Here is a 21,193-nt window from a genome sequence, read left to right on the forward strand (position 1 = left end):
TGTACCCCGCCTTTCGCCCGTAGTCAGCTGGGATAGGCTCCAGCTTGCCTGCGACCCTGTAGAACAGGATAAAGCGGCTAGAGATAATGAGATGAGATGAGATAAACACAATGTTTATTTCCTGTTTTATCATTATTCTAAACACTGTCTTGTGTTATAATCGTTTTCCCTCTTATAATGCATTACTTTGCGCCTCCTTTCCCTGTCTGTAGTTTTGAACTGATTAGTTTTCTGTTCCTCTGCATCGAAACATACACAAAACCCTGACAGCTAATAAAATGATGGAGAAAACCGAGCACGGAGTGAAGAGGTGTGTTTTTAGGATATAAACTATAAAGTCATGTGGACAGACAGTGCGCTCTACAGCAACTGTCACTGCGGGAGGTTGAAGGTTGAATTATTTCTGGAAATCACCATCATCATCGCTGCACGCAGAGGAAGAGGAAACTCTGCCTGGAAAGCCGAGGACCTTGTGATCAATATTGTAGGTATTTATGGAAGCGTGATACGGGATCTGTTGGATTCTTGGTGTTTATAGGACACGGGTTTATTTGGAGTAATTGTCAATGGGGTCATTTTTGCTGAGTATGTGACATTCTGTCCATTTACACACACACACACACACACACACACACACACACACACACACACACACACACACACACACACACACAGCATTAACTGCCGTGTCCTGTTTGAGTCAATGTGAGTCGCTATTAAAAAATTACCTTTATAATATTAAAGTTCTTTGCTGTAATGAACATGAACTTAATGAACTTCATTAAGTTTGAAACTGACCAGAGAAAAAACAGAAAACATTTCTATGAGATTCCTCGATCTGTATCACAGATCAATATTATGATATTATTGTGATCGTCGTCGGTTGTCCATCGCTAGCGATGATGACTGCTTCATTAGGATGTGCAGAAACGCAGATGGGCCGCACCAGAGCCACAGAGTCGTCCACAGCGGTGGCTAAACCGTCGCATTTACTCCATCGCCACAGGACTTTCTTATTCTCCTCTCCTAATGAAGCGCCTTGTACAGTAAGGTAAGACAAACAATGTCGTGGCCCCATCATATTGTCTCTCTGGACCTCCAGACCTGATGCCAACTGGTGCACAAAAGTGCCACAGACCTGACGGGTATGGAAGTTTCCCTGCAGTGACAACTGACTTGCTGAGTGATGCCATCCGTTGGCCATTTGAGTGGCTCTTCCTCAGGCCATCTGGTGGTGCAACATTGACCCTGTTGGGTTCATCTGCCACATTACACCGAAAAGCGCCCTGCTGCCAGCGCCTCATTGATGATGTACTATTTAACCCATAGCTGGAACCCAGGCAGGTGCTACCACTCCGGGTCAGAGCAGACCTGGGAGCGATGGTGATTAAGGGGTAACTCCACTTTCCCCAATACTCAAGTCCTCCTGGACCTCAGACTCACCACTGGTTGCAGTTTAAAGTCACACCCAGGACTATTATTGTCATACTGTGTGGCAAATTAATATATTACTATATATATGTGATATGCATCAAAATACTTGAACTAATATTTAATCATCCAGTCAGCGATGTGACAGTGTGGTTACTGATCCCATCAACACTCTCAGAACAGTAATTTATCACAATAACATCTTACCATTGAGTCTGACTGCACAGCTGGGTGAAGTAAGAAATAATATACTTGGGGATGTGCAGTTATTGGAAAATAATCCATGACAGAGTGATGTGACGCAGGACTCAGAGGTGGGTAGAGTGAGCAAAAACTGTACTCAAGTAAAAGTACTGTTACATAATAATAATAATAATAATAATAAATTGTATATTTACCAAATAACATACATTAAGACACCTTTACCACAGATTAGTTTAATAAATCTTCCAAACTGGAGTAATGGGAATAACATCGCTTCCGTTTATTCTGACTGCAGAGCCGCAGTCAGACTCTTCACAGTGGGTTTGGGGATTTGATCCCACATACTTCCATGCTGATGTCGATGTCGTAGAAGCTGTGTGAGTGTGAATAAAAATAATTTAATAAATTAAATAAAAGTAGCGAGTAGTCTAATCTAACAGAGTATGAGTACATTTTTAAATCGTACATGTACTTGAAGAGTAAAGAGTGAAACTGTATTTTATTATGCATTAAAACTACTCTATAAATACAAGTTATTGGAAAATTGGACTTATTTACAGTAACAGAGTAAACGTAACGCGTTACTGCACAGCTCCGGCGAGGCAATACAAAGAAGAGTCACTGTTACTGGCCAAGTCCCTGCGAATGAGCTGTTACTATGGAAACGATGAAGTATTAGATGGAACAAGCGCCTTAAAATCAACACCTTCTGACCAATCAGATTAGAGAATTCAGGAACGCCATGGTGTAAAAGTGATAAAACACGCTGTTCATGTTTGTAAACATGAAGCAAAAAGGTGGTTTACGTGGCAACACAAACAAAAACGTGTTTCGTAATTTTATACAAGTCATGGTTACTTTAGAATTTTATCATTTAATGTCCTGGATTGAAGATCGGGCAATATGGCGTCTGTGAGCTCATGTATGCGGAAGAGGGTGGATAGCGCTTTCCTTAAGGTGTGTGACGCTGTTTTATATACAGTATACACTCACCGGCCACTTTAATAGGAACTTGTTGGTTCTAAGATCCCTGTTCTTGGCTGCAGGAGTGGAACCCAGTGTGTTCTTCTTTCTGCTGTTGCATGCTGAGATGCTTTTCTGCTCACCACGGTTGTAAAGAGTGATTATATGAGTTACTATTGTATATCCTTCCTGGCTGAAAAGCTCGAACCAATCTGTCCATTTCCCTCTGACCCTCTCTTATCAACAAGGCGTCTGTTTCCACCCACAGAACTGTCGCTCACTCACTCGATGATGTTTTTTGTTTTCCGCACCATTCTGTGTAAACTCTACAGACTGTTGTGTGTGAAAACCCCAGGAGGAGATCAGCAGTTTCTGAAATACTCAAACCTCACACTCATCTGACTCAAACCAACACCCATACCACAGTGAGAGAAAGAAAGTCACACTTCACTGTGAGATCACAATGTTTCCCGTTCTGATGTTTGAAGATCGTGAACATTAACTGAAGCTCTTGATTTGTATCTGCGTGATTTGACGCATCGTGCTGCTGTCGAGGGATCGGCTGATTACAGAACTGCATCAGACAGAACAGCAGGTGGATGGAGGGGTGTTCCTAATAAAGTGGTGAGTGTAGATATCCTAGTGCTGTCTGAAAGTAAGTGAAATAAAAAATGTTTTAAAACTTTCTCCAGTGTTAATGCGAATGGAAATAAAAAGTAGAATTCCTGTTTCTTCCATCTCTTATCTCCGCACACAGATGGCATCAGGAATGATCCCTGAGCGTGATGGTGTCGATTCCCTTAAACACTGTTTATATCGATCATTGCCCAGATGAAGAGAAGAGATTTCATGTGCTCAGTGTTGGAACGTACAGAATGTATAGATAGAACCAGGCAAGTGCTCAGAGTGGCACAGGACCGAACTCTGTCAGACTGACTCATCACCATGCCTTCAACCACGCCCACCTCCAGCCCCGCCCCTGTCCCTGATGAGCCAGTCACAGCCTAGTGACATCAATTCTGTGCATCATGATGCTCCCATTAAAATCTTCTCTGAATTCTATCAGTCTGTGTGATAGCGTGTGTTCTCCATGGCAGATTACGCGATAAAAATCTTCGTACGATAAACCTGCGATTAACGGAGATGACTACGATCTGCTTACGTCATCAGTCTTACAATACCTGCTTACCTGAAATCAGCTCGAGTCAGAAAACAGGCTCGGGTAAACACGAACATTCTTCAAAGTCAGACTGATGTAAGAAGGAGATTTCTGTTTCTGTCCATTCGCATGTTTTCGTTTCCGTCTCTCCATCAGCACTACGGTATCTGTAGTTGTGCTATAAGTTCACCGTCCTCCTATTGGTGGATTCTAGATGCAAATATTTCAGCAAATTTCTCACACTGTCAGACTGAAAATCGTACGGCGTAAACCCGGCTTTATTCCACAACTGTTCTGATCCAAAGAGACAGCTACTGTACATGCCAGCCGCTGATGGTTCGAGAACCTCATGATTATTTTGATATAATTTTCTGTGTTAGATTTGACATGAGACGCTCGTAAATGTTATATATTTTGTAAACGTATTATAAATATAGCAGTGTAACAGCACAGCGGGGTGAATGAGTGAATCTCAGAAATCTGCACCCGTTTCTTCTGTGTGCGCTGTGTTTTGAATGTGCGGGGGAGGCAGGAAGTGTGTGTGTGTGTGTGTGTGTGTGTGTGTAGGGTTTGATTACAGTGATTAGTCAATAAATGTGGCCCTGATGACTCCCTGTGATTTACAGACGAGCCCTCAGCTTAGTACTTACAGCTTCCCTCACACATGAAGCCCCTCAGAGAGAGAGAGAGAGAGAGAGAGAGAGAGAGAGTCTCCCATAAACACAGTGCTCAGGGTGATAATCACGCTGTCCAACATCCTCGACCTATTCTTAACTCCACTACTGCACAGAGCTTCATTCTTTTATCATGCAGGTTATCTAACAGGAAGGCTAGCTAGAATAAACGAGTGTTTTATTCACTTAGCACCAGAGTGTGTGTGTGTGTGTGTGTGTGTGTGTGGGCATTTCCTGTACAGTGCAATTTTCCTGGAACTTGATTGATTTAATTCAGCGTGAGTATTTTGTCTGTATTAGTGCTGTCATGATACATCAGTAAGATGATACGCCCTGATAAGAAAAATCTGAAATACATCACTATATCGTTAATGTTCTTCTGTAACGGAGTCCTGGAGATAAAAACATTCTCAAGTGCATAAAATTCATTGAAAACTTTTCTTTCTACATCACCACCAGAGGCTCAGAGTGACTCCTCGGATCAGGTCCAGTTCACTCCTCAGTCTTCTACCAAAATAAATTAACCCCTGCTTTTCCGCCTCACCATACATAACACAACATTTTCTTCATTTTTGATAAAACACCAGTAGAAGAGCTCTGACTGCGGGGAAAATAACTTTTTCTTTGGTTTTAAATAATTGCAAATTTGTAAACGTTTCACACTTCCTGTCAGAAATCAAATAATGATCCAGTCCAGTGACTAAAAAACACGGACAGTATCACGTCTCTAAAAGTGAAGCTACGTCAGGTCTAGCGCCCCTGCTGGCTGGCTGGCTGGCTGCAGTATAATCTGTACTGTAGCTCCGCCCATCTCCATGGGTTTCAATGACGAAACAGCTTATGTCCATGTCACTTTTCTCATCTAAACTGTTTTTCCATCTACAGCCTCGAATTCAAACAGTTAGTTTTCACTTTGCTGATATCTGCACATTTTTATTTTCCCTCAGAAATTAGTTTTATAAAGTTATTCTACTATATCGTAAGAAGGCGTGGCTACATTTGGGAATGAAGTGACTGACAGCCTTGGTGATGTACAGGACCTTGGTATTGGAAGAAGGGGCGGGTCTATGAAATGAGTAGGCGTATCTGACTTGGTGGAGGAATTATGGCTCTGTTTCTATAGAACTGAAGGACACGGAGTCACGCCGTCCACGATTTTTACAATCACTGATCCAAAACCAATCGACTGAAGCAGATCAGTAGATTGGATCAGAAAATATTCCTTATCTGTGATCATATCATGTCATATCATATCAAACACTGGTTTTTATTTACTGTATTAATTTTCTCACATGTAAAACATCACTCTGAGTGAAAAATACGTACAGTTTACAAAAGCTAAAAGGCAACAGTTCCATTTTGTCTTTTCTGATCCATTTGCAATGATTGAGAGACAATCCACATGAACATTATAACAATTATTAATATTATTATCATTAACACACACAGCAGTGAAGCTCTCTACCTTGCATTTTTCACATTTCTGTAAAATGTGTTGCTGGGAATCAGAGTGAAGGTGAAGACGCACAGGCTTTGTCCTAAAAAACTAAAAACCAGTGGCAGGGCTCCCGACTGTGGCAGCGAGAGCTGAGCCCGAGTGGGCAGAGGAGCTGGAGGTAATAGTATGCACTTTTGTTGTCATGTCATGCTAATAACACACAGCTCGGCCGAGCGCGAGCATCATTAGAGCGCAGGGCGTTTCGGGGTCTCGTCTGATCCCAGCCAGTTTTTACGGAAAACAGCTGCGTACCAACACGGAAAAAACCCGTCCTGATCAGCAGTAATAACACATATATATGTTTTATCCTTTAGGTCTAATCATAAAGACTGTGGGGTTCAGTGAATTCTGGATTTGTGAAATAGATCATTAAAATATTATCTAGTTAGGATTAAATATAATTTTATAATTTACATTTTTTTAAAATGATGCAATATTTTTATTCCAGGTTATAAATTATAATTTGAATAAAGGTCTGATGGATTATGTGCAGTTTGGAAATAAAAATGTCTTTAAAAAGATATTTCACAAAGAATAATAAATATGGTTAAATAACAACAACAACAACAACAACAATAATAATAATAATAATAATAATAATAATAAGAAGAAGAATACATAAAATATTCATTTATTAATATATTTTAGACACATATGGCATATGTTGGTGTGCCATAATATTAAATGCTGCCAGAATTTCAAAATCAGAGAAAAGCAGTTTCTTTTTTCTTTCTTTTTTTTGTTCATCCACTTTTAAAAACAAGATCCTACTCACATACAGTGAATATAATTGTTGTTTTTTTACAAATTATTTTGATGCCACTTATATAATTCAGTCTGATCATTTGCTTTTAATCTCGATTTCCTGACAACAAACACCAGAGATCCACTCAGTTACCTTCAGCTCCTGTGTGTGTGTGTGTGTGTGTGTGTGTGTGTTATTCTTCAGTCTTCACCAATCCACACTAATAAAAAATGTTGGCGTAAGAGTGGATTTCGTGGGTCAGGTTATAAACCATAGCTCTGTCATTGTGTTTTAACAAAAGAAAAAAATTAAATTAAAATGGTCATAAATCACAACTAAAGTCAAAGTAATTAAGTGAATGATTTGACCTCCAGGTTCTGGAATATACACAGTAAACATCACTCTCGAGTGTGTCCTGCGGTTCGTGTAACATGATCACAAATCAGATCAGCGTTTGGACTGATGTTAAATGACTGTAATTATAGAGACACGTTTAATTAATATGGATCTTCCTGGTAATTGGATAAAAATAAGAAGTCGAATATGAGATGAAAACTAAACTCTTTGAACACTAAGTTTCAGATTTCATTATCCTGTACCAAATATTTCAATATGAATAAATCACATGATAAATAAAACCAAACACAGTGTAAAGTTTCTCCTCAGTAACTCTTACACAGGCAAGTCGTGACATAACACGACAAAAACGGGCCGAAAACACACAGATCTTAAATAGTGTCCGTTATTAGTGAAACACAAAACAGGTGTGAGCAGTCTGTGAGTGTGACTCGGTCATGTGATGCACCAGGGCTGATGGGTAATGTAGTTCTAGTCGGCCATTTTGGCCCAAACCAGCGATGATGTGATGTTAGTTAGTAATCAGTGTTGTGTTGATCGTTTTTAATACAAAGTCATAGCTTTCTCTCACCGGACAGTCTCAATTAAACAAACAAGCTGATGAGTTCCTTTTAATTACTGATCTGTTCATACAAGAGACAACAAGATGAATTCATGACAATGTCTTTTAGAAACACGTCTCAGGTGCACACAGTCAGGTAAACGAGTCAGGATTGGACTGAGACGGAAGGTGGAGGCGGGACTCAAACCAAAACTACCAAACATTAACACACAAGCCCTTGGTACAGTTGCCATGGGAACGGAAATGCAAACCCTGGGACAAACCTGTGACAAAGAAATTGCTAGAGTATTTTTAAAGTTGACTTGAAAATCATAATAAAGTGCCACTTTCTGTAAATTACGCCCTTAATAAGGGATTTAAAAGAATGATAGTACTTTATGGCAAGCATGGACATCATTATCGACACCAAAAACAGTGTAAAGATGATGATAATGATTAATGGTTGTTGTTAAATATCACTGTAGCAGTATATATCAGTAGATATTGATATATCGTCACAGCTCTATCCAGCCTCGGACTCTGTATCCGGACCTTAACACGACAGAAAACTGCGTTTTTTTCTCCCACACACTCACAAACTCCGGTTCCCTCGTCACTCAGGTTAAAGATCGTTAGCTTTATGTCTCCGAGTCAGAATCAGATCTTTTACAAGGAGGTCAAAGGTCACTGCTAGTATTGGGCCCATAAACAATAGCAATCCCCTTTTCACAATAAAAAGTGTAAGTTTCATTATGCAAAATAACTGAATATTGAACACCATGGCTCATATTGAGGCGGCACGGTGGTGTAGTGGTTAGCGCTGTCGCCTCACAGCAAGAAGGTCCGGGTTCGAGCCCCGTGGCTGGCGAGGGCCTTTCTGTGCGGAGTTTGCATGTTCTCCCCGTGTCCGCGTGGGTTTCCTCCGGGTGCTCCGGTTTCCCCCACAGTCCAAAGACATGCAGGTTAGGTTAACTGGTGACTCTAAATTGAGCGTAGGTGTGAATGTGAGTGTGAATGGTTGTCTGTGTCTATGTGTCAGCCCTGTGATGACCTGGCGACTTGTCCAGGGTGAACCCCGCCTTTCGCCCGTAGTCAGCTGGGATAGGATCCAGCTCGCCTGCGACCCTGTAGAACAGGATAAAGCGGCTACAGATAATGAGATGGCTCATATTGATCTGACGTTAGTCCCAGTGAAGGAGGAGTGGCCTTCTGACTGCCAGTTATAGTAAAGGAGGTGTGGCTTCACAGTTCTCAAAGATTGTAGGGTTTTTTTGGGGGGGGTTTATAAAGTAAAATTTGCAAACTGATGAATGCGATTACTTATATGATAAGAAAATAATTTCACAATAATAATACAACGTAATATAATACAACTTTGTATTCTTATATCTATCATACAGTATATAGTTTATTATTCTCTCCACATTCACTGGATATGAGCAATCACGTGCTCTGATTGGCTACTCTACTACAAGGATATCAGCTTATATACCATGAGTAGAGAAAAACAAAATGGCAGGGCGTGTTGCTGAACCAACCGAGGACGAAATAAAAACTCTACTTGAAAACAAAACCCCCCAAAAATACAGAAAAAAATGGAATGAAAGTATGTGACAGTAAGAACGTATCTTTTTTTCATTTTTCAAGAATTATTATTATTATTATCGCATTTTTCACAAATTGCTCCTGTCATTTCGCCGGTTTGTTTACATTCTAAGCAGAAATGATTTTGTCGGACGTTTTGTATGAAGTCTTTATTTATCAAATTTGCAAAAAATAAAAATGCTCTGTTTCTGAAAATCCAGTGAATGTGGAGAGAATAAAACAGTTATTCCACGCAATCTCGGTGCTACGTGTCTCGTCAGCTATCAGCTCATGTACGACTCGATTTCGTGGAATAACTGTGAAATAAACTGCATATCTGATCTTATTAAGTAAGAAATAAACCTCTGTGTGTTGCTTTTAAAATTTTCCTTATTTAATTGGTCATTTATTGACATTAACTATAGATATAAAAAAGCTTGTGTTCAAAACCATTTAACTGGCTGTTTAACAACTTTACATTTGTTCTGAAATAATCTCTTTATTTGATGATTTGAAGCTCCGTCATTTCCCGTCATGACCCTGAGATCACAGAGCGAGCGAGCGAGCGAGCAACGGTACGGTGCTGATGTTTAGTGCTGGTACAAACTGCAGTGAAAGAAGAGGAGAACACACTTGGAGTTATTGACAACATCTCACTCCGGCTAATAAGATCTCACCGAGCCCGTAAAGTGCTCTTCCGTTTCAGAGTGGTGACCAGGACGCGAGCCAAGCCTGCTCTGGTCTGGGAGAGCTGTAGATCTCTGGACGAGGGGAAGCCCCTGATGCAGTTTGCTTTGAGAAGAGAAAATAATGACAAAAAAACAAACCAGCATAACGAAGTCAGAACTCTCTGAGATTTAAATAAATCAGGGATGAATCAAGAGTGATCCTGGTAGCAGTCCAACTCCATGCTCATTTACTCAGACTGGTGAAAATGTTCTGATACGGACACCTGACACTGCGTGATACTTCACAGGGAGTACAGTTTCCCCTGAATACTGGAATATACTGGATATTCAGTACAGCAGCACGATCTCGAGTATGATATCACTTTTATACAACAGTTCTATAAACAAGAAATTAATAATGAGTGACATTTTAGACACAATATGGCCAACATTCCATTTATTTTTGCTCTGTGAGTGGGTGTAGATCCTGAAGAATCCCTGTTAAAGGTGCTTTTGGTAAAAATGGCAAAAAAAAATTTAGTTTCCTTTCTTTTTTTTCATTATCATCTGACCAGCTTTCATATTTTACTTCAAAAATTATATTTCTGAAAAGTATCCTTTGCTACGGGCGGCACGGTGGTGTAGTGGTTAGCACTGTCGCCTCACAGCAAGAAGGTCCGGGTTCGAGCCCCGTGGCCGGCGAGGGCCTTTCTGTGCGGAGTTTGCATGTTCTCCCCGTGTCCGCGTGGGTTTCCTCCGGGTGCTCCGGTTTCCCCCACAGTCCAAAGACATGCAGGTTAGGTTAACTGGTGACTCTAAATTGAGCGTAGGTGTGAATGTGAGTGTGAATGGTTGTCTGTGTCTATGTGTCAGCCCTGTGATGACCTGGCGACTTGTCCAGGGTGAACCCCGCCTTTCACCCGTAGTCAGCTGGGATAGGCTCCAGCTCGCCTGCGACCCTGTAGAAGGATAAAGCGGCTACAGATAATGAGATGAGATAATTTGCTACATCTGTTAACTCTACCATAGTCACTGTAGAACGAGGAAGTGGAGTTTTATGTCACAAGCAGAGTGAAACATCTCAACGCCTCTCAGCCAATCAAATTAGTGAACCAGAACTACTGTACGTGTTGTATAATGTGTGATGTACGGCTCAGGTATTAATGACTACACGACACAAAATGACAACAATGTGGATGTAGACTGTTCAGGATTAATGAGTATTATAACCTAATAATCAGAATCATCACGGCTGTTTAATACGTTGTGTTGCTGTAAAACACAGCGGATATCTGCTTTATCGCTGTATTTACCAACAACACTTCCACTGAGGCAGTCATATCTCTCTTCACCTCTGCGCACATCACTGCAGTGGATGTTGGTCGGATGTTGCAGGTCGATTTCACTCCTCCAGCCTGAACAGGATTCTGATTCTGATCTATTATTAATGTCATAGCCACATCAGGACAGCAGCGATCTGATCACAGAGAATCTTCTCTAAGCCTGACTTTACAAATTCAGCTCTGGTGCTTCTTACTTGGATGTGTCTTGGTTTTTTTTTGGACAATTTTTAACCTGTCGTTTTGCTCAAATTATCAAACATCCATGACATTAAATTTTGCCTATACACACACACACACACACACATTATATATATATATATATATATATATATATATATATATATATATATATATATATATATATAAAATATCTGTGCTATTGCTAACATAATTCACATGGACTTAGCCATGCAAGGAAGTCTTGGTGTTAAAAACATGGAAGCAAACAAAATTGTATATTGGCGCTATTTAAACTGTAAAACTTTAATTGTGTTTTCAAATTGTTTGGCATCTCAAGTACTATAATGTTTTCCTAGTAATTATGAACAATTCATACATGATGAAAGGATCTCTGTACGATTCGAAGGGAAGGGTGTGTCTACACAACGTACACTAAAATTCTATCCATGCAAAATACTCGTCATATTAATACAAACTGATCATTTTACTTTTATTAAAGCTGTACTGCCTTTCAGATTTTTCAAGTGCAGATCATGAAAATAATTTTCCCGACACCCAATTATTTTTGTTTAGTGATCAAAAGCTACTGAATTCAAATTACAGACTTCCAAGTTTATTAGTTTTTTTTAAATAGAACAGTTAATGAGTTTATCTCCACATGGCCCTAAATTCTCTGCTATTTTTTCCTGCTTCACCATGACCCAATTCAAGATACTACATCATGCATCACATCACATGGTGGGCTTTCCCCGTTCACGCAAGGCATTGTGGGATGCAAATTTGAAACAGGAGAGAAAAATGGAGGACGTGAGTGTGCGAATGAAACGTGAAAGAGCGACTACAGTAACAGAAAGAAAGCGAGAAGAAAAGACGTTATGTTCTATATGAAGGAAAGGAAACGCAGGACCAAACTAATAAATATGGGCGCTCAGCGAGCACCTCGGTGTGATCAGCTGTTCGTTTAGCGACAGAATGATGGAACTGTCAGTGCACGCTCAAAGGGAAACCTGTAGATGGCAGTAATGCAACACTGTGGATGCCAGCTGCCGTAAAACCCAAAAGAAGAAGAAGGTAAACCTGCGCATGCGCACACGGACTTCCTCTGTCTGCTTGACTGCGCCAAGCGAGCGATTTCATGCACATTATTTGCTTTAATCCCCTCAAATTAAATAACTTCCCAGCCACAGAATGACCTGATATTTTGTGAGATATTACAGAAATAAACAGATATCACAATCACCACATTTCAGACGGAACTAAATTTCACCGATTTTATGAAATCGAAAGGCCGTCTCGCTTTAAGCTTGACTTTTATTAAGTGCTTGTTGTAGGGGGTGTGGTCACGTTTGCTCATTAGCAGGTCACATGTGTGTAGTTTGTATTTGTTCCGGGAACTCAGTAGTTTCCCTAAAACCAGCAGGAGCATCTGGATTTTATTGCCTTCTTTCAGTTTTCATGAGAGACGACGGAAAAGATTGAATGTAAGATTCAAAATCGGGCGTAATCTTTCCATACACATGCAACCCCACCTCCCCATGTAAAACAAATCCCATCCGAACAGGGCTTTAACAGCACAGAACCCGGCTTCAGCGTCACCCTGAGCAGGAAGAAGTGATCACTGGAGACAGATGAATGAATGAAATGTCACATGAATCACAGAGGATGAATTAGTGTAAGGGAATATCTAATATAATATTATTTATTGATATTATTTTACTTTAACAGCTAAATATTATTATTCTCTCCACATTCACTGGATATGAGCAATCGCGCATGCTGATTGGCTACTGATATCAGCTCATATACCGTGAGTAGAGAAAAAAATGGCGGAGCGTGTTGCTGAAACAACCGAGGACGAAATAAGAACTCGACTCGAAAACAAAACCCAAAAAATACAAAAAAAAAGCAACAAAATGTGGAATGAAAGTATTTGATGGTAAGAATGTATCTTTTTTATTTTTCAAGAATTATTATTATTGTGTTTTCACAAATTGCTCCTGTCATTTCGCCGGTTTGTTTACATTCTAAGCGGAAATTATTTTGTCGGATGTTTTGTATAAAGGTTTTATTTATTGAATTTGCAAAAAATAAAAATGGTCTGTTTTTCAAAATCCAGTGAATGTGGAGAGAATAAAACAGTTATTCCACAAAATCGAGTCGTACATGAGCTGATAGCCAACGAGGCACGTTAAATATCCATAATACACACAAGACTGCTGGTGTAGAAAATCTTTTCGTTCCAGACTTGTGGAAAAACCCCAATAGCCTTTTTTTTTTTAAAAATCTCTACTCCACTCAGAAGCACTCTTATGAGAAGTGATACATGCTGAAGATCTTGGATTGGATTTGACTTCTATAGGCATCATTACGTCGCTTCATAACACTCGGATCAGTCTAACGGAGTGCTGTCTGTCTGTCTGTCTGTCAGTGTTAGTGGTGAGAGGAAGTTGATCAGACTGCCCGAACCCAATATAAACACACGTTTTCTGATGACTCTTTATTGGTGTTACATTTCTTGGCACTCTTGAAATTGTGTTACGTTTCAGACAGGTTTGTCAGGGTGTTGTGTTTCTGACCGAGTTGCTAGTGTTTCATTTGTAAAGACTGTAACGGAGGTGTAACATTTCGGACTGGGCATCGATTCCTGTAAGCAACACCACAACTTTCTGACCCGGTGTGTTAAACATATCAGATCATCAAAACAACCGTTTTCTTGAATCTCGTCACGTGTTGCGTGTATTTTAGGGAGCGCTTTAAAGGAGCTCGGCCTGGTCATGTGATGGACTTTAGAGCTCCGTGCCCTTTCAAGAGGACACTCTCCGTCCGATAAATCCCTCAGGATCTCTCAGGCAGGGAGAATGTCAAGGAGGAAGAGAGACAGAGAGAGAGAGAGACTAAAATGGACCTGAGTTATACCTGATCAATACACAAGGTATCAAAGAGCAAGGTTAAACCCTCAGCGTCTCATCTTTATTAGGACCTTTTAATCAGGCAGAACTTCGATCAGCACATCAGAACCTGCCAATCTCCTGTTAAAGAAAGAAACTAATTTTATCAGATTAAAGCCGAGCCTTAGAGGGACGACCTCCTTCCCGCTTCCCACTCAGGAAAAATAGATACCAGAAAGGCTGCATAAGTAAACGCATGGGCATCATTCATCCCATAAATCCGAAGAACCGTTAAAGAACCTTTGTCCTGTTGGCTTGAGAAAGACAATTATCCCTCAACATCTCTACACCGTCATGTAACTCTTCATCACGTCCTTCGACATGGAAATCCACCTCTGTTCATGAGCACCTGTGCACACCACGTGAGCCAATGTCATACAGCAGCCTTAAAGAAGACAACCAAAGGCTCTTCCGAGTGCTATTTGTATGAGCGGACTAGGAACCAAAGGAGATTAGGACGTGATGCTTTCACTGAGTACTGTGTGGAGCAAGTTTATCTCAGCCACATTCCGTCATCAGCTAGAGCTTTTCCTGGCCAACAGTTTCCATTACTGCCAACTGATTCTGATCACAGTGATGTTTCTGACTCAAAAAAAAAAACCTGGTAAAGATCTACCTGGTACAAACATCACAAGAGGTCGTCATCCATCATCCGATAGACTTTAATAAAAGAACGTTATACTGTATAAAACAGAACCTGACACTCTAAGTACACACCAAGATGAGAAACTGTAAATATAAACACTGTGCGATGAACTAGAAATGAGTCAAAAACTGTAAGTCATTTCTGAAGATATTTCTCATCCATGGATAATAATTTACTGCCAGAATAATTAGACAGAAAACCTTTGGCAAGTAAACATCTTCAAGATGATAGCACAAATCCAGTTGCTTACTAACACAACTGATCAAGATCAAGTGATCTTGGTGGAAATATCGGGAAACTTACAATCCTTAAAGGTTCTTTGATAGTTTCTCTGTGAAAACGCTTAAAGGTTCTATGTAGAAGCCTCCAACAGTGTTTCTTTATCAGGAAGGTTCAGAGTAGAACACTTTTTAGAAGCAAAGACTGTTAATCATCCAAGGAAAACCTAAAGAACCCTTTAAAAGTGTACCAACCAGATAAAAAGTTTTTGTTCAGCAGAAAATCTTCTGAACAACCATAGGAACTTTTGGTTCCTGCAAAATTTCTGTTTCATGAGAACTTCTTTATATATTGTTCCTGAAATGTTTGGGCATGGTAGGGTGTGGTCAGAGTGTAATATGATGTGTCAGAGTGTGGTAGGGTGTGTTCAGGGTGTGGTCAGTGAGTGGTAAAGTATGTTCAGGGTGTTTTCAGGGTGTGAGGTAGTCAGAATAGGATGAGGTGTGGTCAGGATAGGAGAGGGTAGGGTGTGTTCAGGGTGTGGTCAGTGAGCAGTAAAGTGTGTTCAGGGCATGACAAGGTGTGGTTCAGGGTGTGGTGTGGTCAAGGTGTGTGGTAAGGTGTGGTATGGTGTCCTCAAGGTGTGATCAGGATATGGTAGGGTGTGGTCAGTGAGTGGTAGGGTGTGAGGTAGGGTGTGGTCAGGATATGACAGGGTGTGGTCAGTGAGTGGTAAAGTGTGTTCAGGGTGTGGTTTGGTGTGTTCAGGGCATGATTGGGTGTGGTTCAGGTGTGGTAGGGTGTGGCCCGGATACTTTAAACTAAAGTGCAATAAAGTAACCGAGTTGACTAAAAACTGAATTCAGGTGACGACAGAAATGACTTTAAAAAGATTAATCCTCTCTTTCCAGCTGCAGGAGGTCTGAAGGTACACAACCATCAGAGCTCATCATCTTCCTCAGAGACGGTGTGAACCAATTAAACCAAAAAGAGTCACGAGAGTAAATCATTAGTACACCGTGTACGGTACGTACTCAGCCCTGTTTCTAGACGTGGATTTAAGCCAGATTTACGTCTCAACACCAACCTTTTATTACACAACACTGATTTGCTCAGACTTGATGATGTCAGCACATCACGATGGATATCAGTCCAGTGTTATGAGACATGATAGAATAATACAGATGCTAAGATGTCCTGCTGACTCACACGTATTATCGACTGGCAACAAATCACAGGGGCAGCAACACAACCTTCATCCTCTGTTGCACAACAGCTCCACCTGTTCGCTAATAACGCCGGGATAAAGCTGTTGAGTAACGTCTCGGGTCTCTCAAGTAGAAAAATGTGTCTAAACCGTGTGAGTGTTGAGGAGAGCGGTGCGAGTAGAAGGTGAAGTGTTAATGCCAAAGCCAAGGTTCATTGGATCATTATGGGTTCTTGGATTCCAGGGAAGGGATTTACTTGGAACCCTTTCTGAAAGGAAAACACTTTATGGTTGGGTTTAGCATAAAACCTTTAAGGGTTTCCTCAGATGGCCAACCAAAATAAAACCTTTAAGGGATCTAAATTTTTTAAGAGTGTACCACTATTTCGGTTCACTGTGTTTGTCAAACTTTTATGAAACTGTCTTATGGTGTTCTATCAAAGTGATCCAAAAATAAACCGAACAATTATCCTTACTCTTGGGAAAAAATATAGTGAAATCTCAAAACTTAAAGGGATTCTGAGTTTGTCCCTCTGGAGGAACCTTTTAAGGTTTTATGTAGGGCTTTATAACAGTGTTGGCTCAGTGTTTAGTGATCAGAAGGTCGTGAGTTTGAATCCCAGCGTCACCAAACTGCCACTATTGGGTTCTTGGAGAATCTATTAACAAAGATAAGAACGCTTAACTATCAAAAATTGAGACACATACAGTATAGCTTAGGAATACTGAAAATATAAAATGTACAAAGTTATAAATAAAGTTATAATGTATATTGGTTATAAAGGAGTCTCCAGTGTCAGCACTTAGGTAAAGCTGTAACTTTATTTTTCCAACATCTTCAGGATAGAGGAGTTTTTGCTTCTCCGTGGATTCTCTCTAACATGACAAACTGCGTTTAAAAAAAAAAAATTATTATTCATTTTAATAGAGAGAAAAAAAGAGGTGCTGATGAGGGCGTGTCTGTTTGCAGCTGCGAGAATGTAAATGAGAGGGAATTGTTTCGAGGACGTTCCACAACAACAAATGTAACTGTAAATGGATGAGAACAATGAAAAGAATGTTCTTTAACAAGTGAAAATGATAATTATTGACAAACCGCTGTGGTATAAGAGGAATAAAATGCTTCGGGATGTTTTATAGGAAAATAATTGATTATGCCATTTTGGTTTATGAAAAGTAATTATGATTTCAGTATTGAGCAGAATAAGCTTTATAATCTTTGATGGGGTTTTTTCCTGTCTTGGTATTAGTGCTGCACTTCTGAGAAAATCTCCAATGGAAAGGAGAGAAGAACAAAAAGATGAATGTACATTAAAGCTGTTTACTAATGGCCCATTTGAATGCTTTCCATGACCGTGTTCTGGGAAGAACGCAACGCCACTGGGATTCGACTCATGCATAAGAAGTGAAGAGGCTTCAGAAAGCACCATAAGAACTCATGCACACGCTCAATGACCTTCTCTCTGAGCAAACACACACACTCTCTCTCTCTCTCTCTCTCTGCTGTCTCAGCATAACCTCTCCTTCACCAGAAATCACCATGCTCTCAGATACTGACTCAAATAGTAACCGAATTAAACACGTCATGCACTTCTTAACCTGTGCTATTTACAAGCTGTCCACCTCATTCAAGAGATTTTTTTTTAAACACGGACACAAAGCCCACATTTGCTCATTACGTTATAGGAGGATTAAGTGGCCATGAAATTAAAAAGTCACAAAGTCAGTTGGTGTGACATTGCATGTGCCTAAGAGCTGTTTGTTCACAAATCAAACCGCTAGACGAAGCAATTAGCCCGTTGTGATCAGTGGTGCTAAAAGACGAGACAAATCTGATTTGAAAGCAACGCCCTCAAATCGAGGCGAATTATCATGCAAGAGCTGAGGAGCTAATCACACAATTAAAGCAAAGCCACGCTGTAACTCAGGCTTCCTGATTCAAACCACAGACTCAGAAATCTCAACACTTCACCAAACTCTGTCAACTCTCCAAAGAGCCACTTTCCATAACCAAGACATGAATATTCATACAGCTCTCTCAGAGTCACTCCAACTCACGAAAGTCGAACTCAGGTGCCAGGACCATCAGTGTGCTTCAGAGAGAAGTGAAGAGCTGCTTCTACGTTTCAGAAAGCGTTCATGAAGATGTGGAGCGCCGGATTAGTGATGTTAGATATGCTGAATTGGATCCTAAATGATGTCATCACACACACACACAGCTCCATCTCTGAGAGGTCTTATTTGAATAAGAAAAAGCTTCATACAGAGTTGTTTGGCTCCTTTTTTTTGGATTTGGGTTCAGATATAAATTTGGATTTGGCCGTGGATCGTGGCTGCGTTTTTTTGGGCCAGGTGTTGAGTGTGTATTTTGCGTTTGAGTCATTCAGAAGTGTGTTTGAACTGCACCGTGCTTACAGTAGGAGTTGGAATCTGAGTTTTGTCTTTGGTCGATGTGTTCAAGCTGAGTGTGTGCATCACGTGTTTGGACTGTGGGCGGGGCCTAGGATTTTTAGCGTGTGTGTTTGTGTATGTGTGTGTTGTGCATTTGGGCTTCGTATTTGTATTGTATCTGTGCTTGGTGGTGTTTTTCAGGCCAAGCGTGATGATTGTACTGTATGTATATTTTTTTTGTTTTACCTTCGCAGCCACAGAAGAGCTGGGTTTCTCCAGGAGGTCCCACAGCTTCTTCCTCTTATCTGGGCAGCATCCCGTATCCAACTCTTCGCCCTCCTTCTCCCTCAGCGTCTCAGCCTCGCGCCTCAGCTCCTCGTTCATCTGCTCTTTCTTCTGGTGGTAGCGTGCCTGGCAGCATGACTCCAGGTAGATCTCATCAATGCCCCAGTAGTCAAGCTCCTGGCCGAACGACAGCGCACACATCTCCTCCATCATGTGCAGCTTGCCCGTCCGGTAAAAGTTCAAGATGGAGGAGAAGGCACCTGGGTGTCTGTCGAAGAAGTACTCGTTCTCGTTGAGGCTGTAGTCATCACAGATCTCCATTAAGGTCTCATGGGTGTTGCAGTCCCTCAGCTTTCCGAGTCTTGTGCGAGGCAGACGGTCCAAAGTCCGCCACAGGACTTCGTGGACCAGGCCGCCGACATTGATCCGGACTCTTCTGGAGCGCGCTTTGATTCGGATGATGTCAATGGGTTCGGGAGGAAGGGAGTGCTGGGGCCGGGAGACTTTCTGGCTCCCAAAGTTTGGCCTTTCAGCCATGACAACCACTAAAACAAGAAGAAAATCACAGTCATGAATTCTACAGGTAGGAACCCTGAGAGAAGAAGGGCTCACGTCTGACTAACGGGGATCTGGTTCAGAGCCTCTTGATATCTGCAACAAGGGGGATATTTAGATGTTTGAATTTCTTTTATCAGATAATCCAACAATGATCATTATTCTGTCAAGCATTATGACCTGTTAATAAAAGTCGATTGTTCTCTGATGAAAATGTCCCAGAACATCCTGCAAGGTTGGCTTTTACAGAAAATACATGAACACAATGAAGTGAATAATACATTTTCAACACAAGTCAGAGTTTGAGTCCCATTACACTCTCACAGGAGTTGTCGAGTATTAATAAGTCATTACTCTGTGGATAAATATTTGTCAGGTACAATTTAAATCACAATATTTCAGCATTTTAAGCAGGTGTATGCAAATTTTTATCAGTCCAAGCGGATAAGGAACTGCAGTCGGCTGGAAAGGAGCAGGTAATGCGATTGAGTATTTAAGAACATCTCGATCACAAATCCCTGTAGGACTAATTAGCAAGATTGCTTTTTCCTGCTCTAAAGGACTTCAGAACAGTTGGGCTATTTAAAACTTCCAACCAGAGAGGAAACTATTTAGGCCATCGTTTGATAATGGAGCATGTTGAGAAGAACTACACCAGCCCTTTGCCCTTTGCGCCCTGTTAATACCCTGCCACATCCAATACGTCAGGAGCTTTTCTCATTATCCCCACAAGGTTACAGAGGAGCAGCTCGTTATTTAGGAAGACGTCCTGGGATGTCCAAAAGGCGTCGTGGGTACAAGTGTCCCCTGAGCTCGCTAGCAATGTCCCCTGAGTGCAAAGATCCTGCTCCTGTTACAGTTTGCCCTTGGGGGAAATTTCCGATGAACTCTAATAGAGAAAAATCCGCAGGGAGGAAATTGTTGCGAATGTTTCCTGTTGGTTTCACGCAGACTTTTTATATTTAAAGGTCAATTTACCTGTCTGGGGGCAAATCATTACCAAAATGACCAGATCACCTCTGGAGCCATTAGAAATAACTGTGTGGATTCTGTGGATCTTTTATTAAAGGATAATAAGTGCCACTAAAAGCTCAGTTTCAAACGCAGCCCAATTAAAGTGGCTCAGCAATTAAAGCTCGTGTTTGTGATGTCAGTAAACAACACAGTGATTAAAGTTTAATATGCAATAGTCTAGCATTTATAAAACACACATCACAGAGCTCACTTTTAATCATCAAATGCAACTCCTGGCATCCACTGCTTATTCCTGACACTTTAAAACCCTGTAAAACAGTTGAACTCATCCTCAGGACTGCAAGATTCTCACAGATCTTACCTGCAGCTCCTCAACTCAGCACTTTCTCCATCTCTCAGGGCAGGAATGAGGAGAATCAGCAGTGGGATTTCTCCTCACAGGGAGTCAGGGGGAGCTTCCTGAAGAGCATCACGGATCTTCTGCACAGTGCCACCTCAACACCAGTTCACCACAACATCCTACAAATCAACAATCACTGGATTATTCTTGCCATGAGGAACTGAGAGAAAACCTCAAAGCAGAGAGCAAAACGAAATGTTACTGTGGGGCTTCGAGCCAA

General features: G+C 40.9%; 1 protein-coding gene across 1 annotated transcript in view; it reads right to left on the reverse strand.

Moving 5' to 3' along the window:
• The window catches only part of kcnb2a (potassium voltage-gated channel subfamily B member 2a), a 39,325-nt gene extending 19,745 nt beyond the window's left edge, over positions 1 to 19,580 (reverse strand). Inside the window, exon 1 of the mRNA XM_060905220.1 lies at positions 19,005 to 19,580. Coding sequence (XP_060761203.1) covers positions 19,005 to 19,580 — 576 coding nt within the window. The remainder of the gene's footprint in view (positions 1 to 19,004) is intronic.
• Between the last annotated feature and the right edge of the window lie 1,613 nt (positions 19,581 to 21,193).

The sequence above is a fragment of the Neoarius graeffei genome, chromosome 23 (genome assembly GCF_027579695.1).
Source record: "Neoarius graeffei isolate fNeoGra1 chromosome 23, fNeoGra1.pri, whole genome shotgun sequence".
In the NCBI taxonomy this organism is placed as follows: domain Eukaryota; kingdom Metazoa; phylum Chordata; class Actinopteri; order Siluriformes; family Ariidae; genus Neoarius; species Neoarius graeffei.